This window comes from Bos grunniens, chromosome 8, assembly GCF_055505025.1.
Source record: "Bos grunniens cultivar Pamir isolate PY7600 chromosome 8, Bosgru_T2T1.0, whole genome shotgun sequence".
Lineage (NCBI taxonomy): Eukaryota > Metazoa > Chordata > Mammalia > Artiodactyla > Bovidae > Bos > Bos grunniens.
The window spans coordinates 27,144,239-27,156,903 of NC_141172.1; the positions used below are offsets into that span (position 1 = coordinate 27,144,239).

General features: G+C 32.9%; 1 protein-coding gene across 17 annotated transcripts in view; it reads right to left on the reverse strand.

Moving 5' to 3' along the window:
- CCDC171 (coiled-coil domain containing 171) overlaps positions 1-12,665 on the reverse strand; it is a 340,483-nt gene that overhangs the window by 116,073 nt on the left and 211,745 nt on the right. For all 17 annotated transcript variants that reach the window (XR_015169517.1, XR_015169516.1, XR_015169518.1 and 14 more), the window contains 2 exons: positions 7,910-8,055; positions 5,804-5,858 (listed from right to left, as the gene is read on the reverse strand). Coding sequence is in view for 14 of the 17 variants with exons in the window: in XM_086415030.1 (XP_086271156.1) it covers positions 5,804-5,858; positions 7,910-8,055 (201 nt within the window). In the remaining 3 variants the exon portion in view is untranslated. The remainder of the gene's footprint in view (positions 1-5,803; positions 5,859-7,909; positions 8,056-12,665) is intronic.

Consider the following 12,665-nt stretch of genomic DNA (forward strand, 5'->3'; position numbering starts at 1 on the left):
CAACTTTGTGTCAATAAATTAGATAACCTAGATGAAAAAGACAAATTCCTAGAAACACATGAACTATCCAAACTGACTCAAAAAGAAAACTTGTATAGATCTATCACAAGGGAAACGCAAGAGAATTCCAGAAAAACATCTACTTCTGCTTTATTGATTATGCAGGTCAAGAAGCAATAGTTAGAATCGGACATGGAACAACAGACTGGTTCAAAATTGGGAAAGGAGTATGTCAAGGCTGTATATTGTCACCCCGCTTATTTAACTTTTATCAATAACCTCAGACATGCAGATGACACCACCCTTATGGCAGAAAGTGAAGAAGAACTAAAGAGCATCTTAAAAGTGAAAGAGGAGAGTGAAAACGCTGGCTTAAAACTCAACATTCAAAAAATAAAGATCATGGCACCCGGTCCCATCACTTCATGGCAAATAGATGGGGAAACAGTGGAAACAGTGGCTGACTTTATTTTTCTGGGCTCCAAAATCACCGGAGATGGTGACTGCAGCCATGAAATTAAAAGATGCTTGCTCCTTGGAAGAAAAGTTATGACCAACCTAAACAGCATATTAAAAAGAAGAGATATTACCTTGCCAACAAAGGTCCATCTAGTCAAAACTATGGTTTTTCCAGTAGTCATGTATGCATGTGAGAGTTGGACTATAAAGAAAGCTGAGCGCCAAAGAATTGATGCTTTTGAACTGTGGTGTCGGAGAAGGTTCTTGAGAGTCCCTTGGACAGCAAGGAGATCCAACCAGTCAATCCTAAAGGAAATCAGTCCTGAATATTCATTGTAAGGACTAATGCTGAAGCTGAAACTCCAATATTTTGGCCACCTGATGGGAAGAACTGACTCAATGGAAAAGACCCTGATGCTGGGAAAGATTGAAGGCAGGAGGAGAAGGGGACGAGAGAGGATGAGATGGTTGGATGGCATCACTGACTCGATGGACGTGAGTTTGAGCAAGCTCCGGGAGTTGGTGATGGACAGGGAAGCCTGGCGTGCTGCAGTCCTTGGATCACAGAGTCACACACGACTGAGCAACTAAACTGAACTGATTACAAGGAAAGAGACTGAATCAGTCATCAAAAAACTTTCAACAAAGAAAATCACCAGACCAGAAAACTTTATGGGTAAATTCTGCCAAAAGTTTAAACAATTAACACCAAACTTTTTCAAACTCTTCCAAAAAATTGAAGTGGAGAGGCTACATCTTAACTCATTCTGTGAGGCCAGTATTACACTGAAACCAAAGTCAGACAATGATATCATGGGAAAACTACAGACCAACAATCCTTACGATTACAGATGCAAAAATCCTCAAAAAATGCTACGAAGCCAAATGTAGCAGTAGTCAAATGATTATACTCTACATAATGAAGTGGTATTTACACCAGAAATGCAAAGGTGATTTAGCATATGTAAGCCAATCTATATAGTACACAACATTAATAGAATGAAGGTTGCAAGTAAAAATGATTATCTAATTTGAGGTAGAAAGAGCCTTTTGCAAAAATAACAACACTTTCATAATAAGAAAACTTTAAAAAACTAAGAACAGAAAAATGTTTCCTCACTCTCATGCAGGACATTTATGAAAAATTTGATATAACATCATATTTAATGATGCAAAACCAAAAGCTTTCCCTATAAGATCAGGAACAACACACAAGGAGGTCTGCTGTCATCACATTATCTTATGTCTAGGACTGCAAGTTATAGCCAGACAATTAGATTTAAAAAAAGAAAGAACGAAAAGGAGTAGGGAGGAAAGGAAAAGAAGAAAAGGAGAAAGAACACCCAAATTAGAAAGAAGTAAGTCAAACTATCTTTTATTTATAGAAATCATAATCTTATATATAGAAAATCCTAAAGAATCCACACAAAAAATTATTTGAGCTAATAAATTCAACAAAGTTGCAGTATACAAGACCAATACACAAAATCTATATTTCCATACGCTAGCAATTAAGAACCAAGAAATGAAATTTAAAAGTAATTTCATTTACAACAGCATTTCAATGGATAAAATAATGAGGAATAAATTCAAACAAGGGGCAAAACTTGTACACTGAAAACTATAAAACATTGTTGAAAAACATTAGAGATTTAAATAAATAGGAAGACATCTCATGTCAGGAATTGCAAGACTTAAGACAGCAATTCTCCCCAAATTTGATCTAGTAAATCTAATGGAATCACTACTAAAATTCCAACTGTCTTCTTCAGGCTGGATGGGGTAGGGGAGGCAGTTTGGGGGAGAATGGATACATGTACATGTATGGCTGGGTACCTTCACCTGAAACTATCACAATATTGTTCATCAGTTATACCTCAATACAAAATAAAAAGTTAAAAAAATTTTTTAATTGAAAAATGATCCTAAAATTTATATGGAATTACATGGCACCCTGAAAAGTCAAATCAATCTTGAGAAAATAATAAAGTTGGAAGACTCACATTTCTAGATTTCAAATTTTACTGCAAAGCTACAGTGATCAAAACAGCATGGCCATGATATAAAGATGAATATGAATATCAATGGAATAGAATTGAGATTTCAGGAATAAACTTATTCATCTGTTTAAAATGATTTTCACAAAGAGTACTAAGATTACTGAATGGTGGGAAAGAACGGTCTTTTTAATACATGGGGTGTTGGGATAATTGGACATCCATGGAAAAAAATGAAGCTGGATCCTTGCATCACACCATATATAAAAATTAACTCAGTATGGAACAAAGACCTAAATATAAGAGTTAAGACTATAAAACTCTTTGAAGTAAACTTGGGGAAAATCTTCACAACCTTGGAAATGGCAATGCATTCTTAGATATGAGACCAAACGTGATCAACAAAAGAAAAAAAGTGGACTTCAAAGTTAAAAACTTTTGTTCATCAAAGGACACTGACAGAAGAGTAAAAAGACAACAGCAGAGTAGGATAAGGGGATATAGGAGTGACTGTTTACTGGTACTGGGTTTCTTTTGGGGATGATAAAAATACTCTGGAGTTAGATACTTGGGATTGTTGAATAGCATTGTAAATATATTGAAGGCCACTGAATTGTACATTTTAAAATGGTTTAGTGATTTCTTTTAATGTTCAATAGTTATGGTTTTTCCAAAATACAAAAAGTAGTTCAGAATTCAACTAAACAGAAAAGTGTGTGCATTAAAAAATGCACCTCATGAAAAGTTATAATAATTTTGTATATCTTTGTCCTAATTTTCTTAACCCCAATAACTTGAAATTAGTCCAAAAAGGTTTCCTAATAAAAAGTTAGCTTCTGGTCTACATTTAAAACAGTCACAAATTAAATATATTTAAATTCAATCAAAATAAAATTTCTATTTCTTTGAAAAAATATATGCTTTTAAATAAGAATGACAGGCCTTCTTTTTTTAATACTAGTATCAGTCCCAAATAGGGCTTTAAAAATAATAAACAGTCAACTGCTGTGTGTAATACAGTTTTAGGATTTGAAAAGTTGAATGTATCAAATTTAAAAATGAACAAATACCATAAAAGTAATAGCTTCTCCTAAAAACAGTTATGTTTAGTTTAAGTTATTTAAAGTACAAGAAAATAATTTCTACATGAAAGTTCTTTTTACTTGATTCTTGTGTTAGAAGTTAGTATTAAAATTCAATTCAGCAGGTTAAAAATTATTTTTATTCCAGAAAACTTGGTGCATACCTTGAAAACATATGTGCTTTAAAAATCTGAATAGCTATATTATTTGACTATGTACAGTAAACTGTGTCAAACAGCTTGGATGTAACCACAATCATTTTTACTGCACAACGGGATAGCCCAAACCCTCCTTCTGTACTACTCTTAGTTTCTCCAAGAAATAAAAGGCACTAGACAGTCCACAGTGGCCAGAAAATAAACTTGCAAGCTCTGGCCTGAAGACAGATGGGCTGTACCTCCCTGAGAACTTCAGAGGGGACCCACTGGGTCTCTTCCTTATCACCCATTTGTTCTCACCCACACTTTGTAGAAAAGAGAATTAGTCCAATAATCAATTAGCCTTTCCTAAAATTTCATGTCAAGCTTGAAAAGTAATTATAATTTAAAAATCACTATACATACAGAAATTTGCAAAATAACTATTACATCTAAAGGGGGGGAAAGCCATATAGCAAAACTCCAGTGTTTGTAGGCCAATTCTACAGACCTCTTTCTTTCTATTCGATGTTAAAAGAACTGCAAATGAAGAACTCTATGATTATAACTGTTCTGTTGCAATCAGTCTTTGTCATACTTAAACGATATATTTTGCCATTCTCACAACAAAAGGGTAAGGTACGACATTTAGATTTCACACTGATGATGGGTTTTGTCTGATGTCAAAGTCCACGCCCAAGACAGCTGCTATCCAACATTATTTTCCTCTGTTTGAGGAGATGACAAACAATTGAATTTCAAAGGCATTAACTGGTATAGAAAGGTATGCCATGTACATGACATAATTTATTTTTCCCATCCAAAGTCTCACCATATACTGAAAAAACAAAAAAATCTAACCAAAATGTCTTTTTTCCTACAAACCTAAATTTCAGATTTCTAGTATATTTGGACTTGATGTGACCGTATTTAAACTACACTGACAGGCTAAATATTTTAAACAGGAAGGAGGAGAATTCATAGTTTCAAATATTACTTAAAAATAACACGCAGAAATTTTAAAAATCAGATTTTTTTTTTTCAGAATGCTTTTGGTGAGTTACTTTTAGCTAGTCACTTACAATATCAAAGAATACAGATGCCCAGTGTTTTTAAGATGTTAAAATGTATTAAATATTGGTTGGTTAATGTTATTTATTATTTCCTTAACAAGATTAGTTTATAGGAGATTTTAAGTGATTTAAAACTGTATTATATAAAAAATTTGATTCAAAAATTATTCTAAATATGATTCATTCATAAACTCCATATATCTTAAAAGTACTCGGTACTTATATTTCTAACAAATTACCTGTTAAACAATAACAGAAACACATAAATAACGTTTCTCTACTTTTAAATAAGGGGTTTCCCTGGTGGCTCAGTGGTAAAGTGCCTGCCTACCAAGAAGATAAATTACAACTTGGAAAATATCATTGCCTAGGTTAAGGTAGATGAGTACTACCAAATACAATATATGATCTCTCTCTCTCTCTCTCTATATATATATATATATGTATATGTATATGTATATAGGATAGTAGGTTTAAGAGTGCTGAGAGGGACGATGTGCTAAGTCACTTCAGTCATGTCCGACTCTTGGCAGCCCCATGGACTATATAGGTCACCAGGCTCCTCTGTCCATGGAATTTCCCAGGCAAGAATACTGGAGAGGTTGCCATTTCCTCCTCCAGGGGATCTTCCTGATCCAGGGATCAAACCAGTGTTTCTCACATCTCCTGTATTGGCACGCAGGTTCTTTACCACTAGCACCACTTGGGACAGTGTGTTCAAACATTTTATCATTATAAGACATGATGATATCTTAATCGCCTCTAGTTCAGTGAGTAAAGATCACAAACAACTCAAGTGCAATTATACTAGTTTGGAGAAACCACTATTTTCATAGTTTTATCAAGTACATAAAGTGAATTCTGAAAAAAGTTATGCAATATAGCATTGTCCAATACAAATTTTCAGTCATTTGAAAGGATCCTTTTGTTAACTTATTTTTAAAGAAAGCTACAAAATGAATCAAAGTACTTTGTAGTTAATATTGATAAAAGTAATGACCAGGAGAACTGTATCATAATACAAGCTGAACAATATTGAAGAAAAATTATAGTACCTTATGAAGCATATTTTCCACTGTTCTCATATGATTAGCAACACATTCTTTGTCTCTAGAAACAAAATAAAGACTAGGTATTAGTAAAACCCAAACCCTACTGTAACTGTCATTTATTTTAGGGTTAAGTCACTGTCACTGGAAAATAAGGGTTGGTTTTCATTGGACTCCTTCTAAAAGTGTGAAACCTAACCATACTCACTGGTGTGTTTTCACATTTAACTCTTATTTTCAGTTATATTGCCTGCCGTAAATTAGAGGTGAGAAAAACCATACGAATATCTTCAAAGTTAAAAAAAAGAGTGAAAAAAAAAGAAAAAGAAATCATGATTACATAATTGATATACAGTGTGTTGAAAAGGTTAAACTTGCACTCTTTTAGCTTCTAAATGAAAAAGACTTTAGAAATATTAGTGGTGGATATAAATGGCCATACTATGCACAATAATATTTTCCCTATGACAGGTTTTTTGTGCTATAATAATTACACAAAAACCCTTTATGGCCTTGACCAGAAATATGCAAATTTACTATTCTCTTCTCTAGCCCTGTATATTAAATTTAGCTTTGATGATGAAATTAAAAGTTTAGATGGAAATGCTGAAGACAAAATTTTAATGGTGAATTACAAATTAAAAACTGTAAATAATGTATTAGCTCTCCAAATTTCAAATTAGCTTTTTTAGTGTTATTAAGAATATGTGCCCATGGTCACAGATCTCAGACACGACAAATTCCTGAATTACCAGTAGTACTGTGAAGATGCAATATGAATCTAGAGGTTTTATAATCTTGTTTTCATTAATCTTAGAATTTTCAATGCTCTAAGACATACTAAAAATTACCTATGCTAAGATTCTCATTTGACACGAGAAAACCAACTGAAAAATGACAGCAAAAAACTGATTCAGTCAGACTTACGTTTTTAAAAAATGACAATTTCATATACCCAATATGGGTAGCACAGTGTTATAGAGCTTTACAATTATTCAAATATGTATTGGTGGGTATTCAAACATGCCAATATTGTGGCACTGTGTAAACTCATTTTTTTCATTATGTGTGAGCAATATCCCAAGCCAACTGACAAAGCTGTGGATATCCTAGGATTGCAAACTGCTTGTTTTGTGATTTAGTTTATAGACTACATTCATATTTTCATGGGTAGAGTTTGTCTCCAGACATTTTTAAGTTGTATTTATATATTTGTAAATACACACACACACACACACACACACACATATGTATACATGTGTGTTGTGTACTTGCAAGTACAGGAATCAAGAATTCCAAATTTAGAAACAGTAAGTGTATTAAAATTAGATGTTTCTTTAATCTATAAATAGATTTTCTTTAAGCCATGCAGTTTGTAAAAAGGGTTGTCTTAAAGTACTCCATGAAATTTGATGTGGGGAACAAATAAAAATACCCAAGAGAACTGTTCAATTTGAACTTCACAGTGTATGTCAACTTGATTACCTGGTAAAACGAAAAACACTCCTATCACATTGACATAGTTGCCCACTCTGAAAACTGCCTATTTTTCTCTATTTAACATATTTGAATATACAACCATAAAATTAAAAGAAGTTTCCATGATCAGTATGCTTTTATTGCACTTTAAAAATGCTATAATACACATGTTGATTATATACTAACATTTCTTTATGAAAATATGATTTGCAATATTAGAATATCATAATATATGCAGAAGCAAATTTGGAAGGCAATGGGACAGAAAGGGTTGAGAAATATGTAATACAGAAACTATTCAAAACTTTAGAATAAAGTGTCTTATAGATTAAGAGTCATATGTTAATGAAAACCTGGTTTCAAACAAGTTAACACTACAACAGAGCCTAAAACACACAACATCAGCGGTTATATAGAAACTTATTCTTTTCTAAGGTTTCTCAATAAAATATACATTTAGTATGTTGAGTTAAGAGTTTTCTCTTTTTGAGGATATATCAGAGAATTTCAAAGAGAGACAGCTGTACTTTTGTTTTCTAACACTGTATTATCCAGGGCTAAAACCCAGAGCATGAAAGTAAGAATTGATCTTTTGTCTGTTTTAAGTGATCTCCCCAAGGTCCAAATGCTCACTTGGCTGCCATGCGGAGGGCACTCTCTGCATCATGGATGTTCTCCTCCAGTCGACGCTTGTCCTGCTCCAGCTGGGTAAGATGTCTATTGAGCTGACGCAGAGATTGATCTTTTCTTCTCAGCTCCATCTTTGCCTCGGAGAGACTCTGCAAGCAGACAGAAAACAGAGTTACTTGTCAGCCCCGATAATTAACTTCAATTTATGCCATAGGCTATTAAACAAAGAAGGATACAGACTGACTGAGAAGTAGACTTGGGTCATTACACATCAAGGTTTAACAAATTTTTGGCAAAAATTTTACATACGTGCTAAACAGAAATGATACAAGTGAGAAGATTCTGAAAAATGTTTAGCTGCAAAATACAACTCTATTTTATTTTTTAAAATACTACAAGGAGAATACATTCTTTTCTTGGTAAAAATAGCTGATTATTAGAAACCTCAGGTTACATTTTCCTTTAATGACAAAAAATAAAGATCTCAATGGAAAGCGCACATGAAATTTAGAATCTGTGCAAGAACTATCATATGGCCAAAGTGTGTGTGTGACTGAGAGGAAGGTGGATTAGGACACCAATAAGAGAATGGGAACCCAAGATTTAAAAGCATCACTGCTATCTTTAAAAATATATCTGTAACAGATTGCTATATACATCTCGGTGAAAAAACAAACTGGACTCCAAAATAAAATTCACTCATTTCCCATTAAAAAAAACTCTCATATCAGAGATAACACAAACCTGATCAACATTTCAACAGAGAGTTATAAATAATACTTGCATTTGTTATTATAAAAACAGTCCATAAATATTTTCCTACTCAGAGAAGTACAAAATTTGTTGATTGATGTTTGTTTTGCTATGTGCTTTAATCTGAAATATTCACTTAGCACAAGTTTCAAGATACAAGAGTACAACTTCATCTTGGAACTAAGGCTAAAGGTTTTAGAAACTTGTAAGTTAAAGGATCATTTTATTTTAAATTCTAGGATGTAAAATAATATAGGGATCAGAGGATCTCTTAGCACTGAAAATCTGCTCATTCCTCTGTCTATGACTTCTAGAATATGAGTTTATCAACCAATTTTTCAATTAAGTTTGTTGGACACTGAGCTATGTAATTGATTGTATACACATATTTTTGCTTTTTTCTAAGAGTTTAGCCACATATTAACATTCATAATCATGCTTCAAATACCCAGTAAAGAACAACCAAAATGCAGTAATTTCATGTTTAAAACTCTTCTAATAGTATTATTTTAATGCACTCACAATAAAATAAAAAACTCAAGCTGCCTGCATGGGGCTAAAACAATTAATTCACTCTATAAACACTGTGAATTGAAAGCAAAACCAATAAGGTATTTTTAAATGCTAAAAAAAAATTTTAATTCAGTATTTTACTTTTCAAACAGTCAAGCTGCATGCTGTCAGACAAATACAAGTCAAAAACTAAAAATAAGCAAACTATGATTACTTTTTAGACATTATGTTTTATTTAAAACCTTTAGTAGTAACAGATCTTCAAGAATATCCCACTTTGGAAGTAGTCACTGATTCAAGCCAACTTTGAAAAGACAACAAAAAAGAAATTTGAAAAGCCGTGCTAAACCTACTTAGTCTGTGCCAATATTAAGATATTTAAAGGCACTGAAGTATCATGAGATTTCTTTCTTTAAAAAAATAAAACCCAGTTGAGTCCTTTTAAAGTCAATATTTCTGACATCTTTCAGGTAATAAAAAAAAATGCTATTTTTCAGATGTGAAGATAAAATTAATGATCTACCACCAGTTACACATAAAGCTTGAGTTCTTTTTCCAACAGAAATAATAGAATGTGCCCATCCATTCAAATTCTCTTGCTCAGTAATTCTTATGACTAGAGGTGTATATTTGTGAGGGACGTTCAGGATATTGATTCCAGTCTTGTCCAGAGTGAAGCTCACTGGTCCAATCTAAGGGAACCCATGACCTTAAAATCACTATAAAACCACACTTGACTTTTTAGCAATTCTATGATACCCTTCCAAAGAAGCTATAACTCATGGAATTAGAATCTCCACTGTATATCTAAATCTACCAGCTTGCATCAGCTTTCACCTCCTTCTCTCAGGTGCAAGGTCAGGGAGCCACCAAAGTCTCCTAAAGCTCACCCTGCGTCAGAGGTACAGCTGAATAGTTTACTCTAAGACTAAACCTACAGACAACAAGCAAAAAATGGCAGAAATAAAGTGGTATGAATCATACTTCTTTAGTGTAAAAATGAAGAGAGGATGGTTTTTGAAAAACGAATAATCATTTATATAACTTATGGACACAGAAGTCTCATTTTAAAGAGCTGAGGAACATCACAATGCAGTAATACGTCTTTTTACTGATATCCACATTATTGTCTTTGATGGCAAAAGTAGAATCCTTAAAAACCCTAACACTGAGCTTTTAAAAAAGAAAAACATATGTATATGTGTGCATATATATATATATATGACATACACATATGTATTTACACCATTTATAAAATATATTATACATACATATAAAGTTTGAAGTTCAGCTTTTCTTTACTCCTGTTCAGATTTATCTAATTAAAACCCATGATAAACTTCACAGACTCTAATATTTCCAACCGAAGGACTCAAACCAAGAAGGTGTGCCTCTGGGCAGCAAGGCAACAATGATAAGCAGCAGGTTAGCCACTAATTTCTCTACCGGGTAGATTGTGAAAGTGTGATGTTCTGATATCCAAGAAACTGTTCAGGAGAGAATAGGATAAATCAAGTTTAATAACTCTGCTCCTAATTGTTCCCCCAATGCTCAACTCTAATTACTTGGAGAACTCTCCTGACTGTCACCTGATATTAAGTTGTTGGAGGCTGAGCCTGGAACAGCAAGATAATCAATAAACATTTAGTGGGGAGAAGAATGAAGATCCTGTTAAGCAGTGGGAACCTGCAGCACCCAAAGCCCTTCTGCTCATGAGAAAACCTATGGGACAACCATCGTGATTGCGAAGCAATAATCCAAAGCACTGTTTTTAGGCCTTGAGGCCTTTAGGCAACAGTACATTTGAGGAAAAGAGGTTAACACGGTCACCCTAATTACAGCCCACTTTCACATACTTCATATATAAGCGAAGACAAGCCAATTAGGTAGAAAGGAAGATAAGGGAAGTTTTATTTGTATACTAATTAAACCCCTGATGAAATTAAAGGAAAAACATACAGCTCTGTAATTGTGTCTGAGAAAGGTCACTTCAGGTTCAGTTATCAGAACAGCACAGCCTTGAGATATTTCACTTAATCCACAATACAGCCCTCATTTTGTACTCAGGTCTTAATATTTACCAAAAAAAAAAGAAAAATTCAAAGCCTGATACTGCATTTATCTTTAAACTGTGTTGTGAACAATTTTAGCTATTAGAAAGTTAATGCTAAATATAACAGAAGTTTAAAAGGAAAAATATCACCTAGATAAGAACCAATGCCACAATATTATTTATCAAACATTCTGAGTTTTCACTTTAAATCCAAAGTGTTTTAAAACAACTATTTACAACAGAATCCCAAGCTGACTGTATTTTAGAAGCTATTCTGCAATATATTTGTTGTATTTCTTTTAAGATAATGATGTCATTGCTCACGTATACCTCTCATAGTCCAGAGGGAAAAGCCAATGCTTTCACTAGAATACTATTATAAGATATTTTTACATCTAGTTATTTTCCTAAGATGGTCATGAAAAGCAATGTATCACTAATGAAATATGGCAGGGTAGTATGGATACCAACCAAGTAGTTAAGTATAGAGAAAGCTTAGGGGTAGAATATAGGAGAGAGGTGAATATTAAAATACTGACATGTTTTTTAAATGTCTGTTTTCTTATCTACAGTTCCTGAAGTTTCTATAATCAAAGTGTTACCACTGAATAAGAACACAAATCATTTTCTTAAGTCATACATAATTTCATACTTACTTCTAAAGTTCTAGACATTTATTACACTTAACAATTTTTAAAAAATTAATTGTGAATATAAATTGAAATTCTATTACTTTGCACCTATGAAAACATTTTACAGTGGAATGTTTAATAACATCTTTATTGATATATAATTCACAAGCCACATAATTCACACTTTTAAAGTGCAAAATTAAGTGGGTTTTATGATATTAACAAAGTTGTGCAACCATCACCAACGGAGGTCTTTTTTGAAGAGAAGTTCTTTAAAAAAAAAAAAAACTTATCAAAACAATAGGGCAATATAGTATATCTCATTACCTCACAGCTAGCTCTAATTTTAAATGACACAAGATATACAGAGTTTAAATTTTGTTCAGTAAAAGTTTCAAAAGTATAAAATTTATAACATGAATTCCCTGAATTAGAATACTTGATTAATAAATGTGGTATTTAGTACCAAAGTTAGTTACCTGAAAGAATGTACAAAAATCTCCAACTATTATTCCTGGATGTTAAGGGAAGCATCTAACATAGCTCTTTCTCATAAGTACACTACTGTACCTACCGCCTTAGACCATTACGCCAGCTATGAAGACCAAGCCCCAGGAGATTTCACTTTCATAGATTTTCTTTTGTCTAATGGGAAATATCTATGGATCCACATTTCTACAGACTAAAAGCTAATGGCTTTTTCAATTTGGTAGAAAAGTTAGTCATACAAAATGTAAGACCAGACAACAACACAAGTGTAAAAAAGAACAAAGCTACATTTCCTAGGTTAAGAAAAGAACATCTGTAA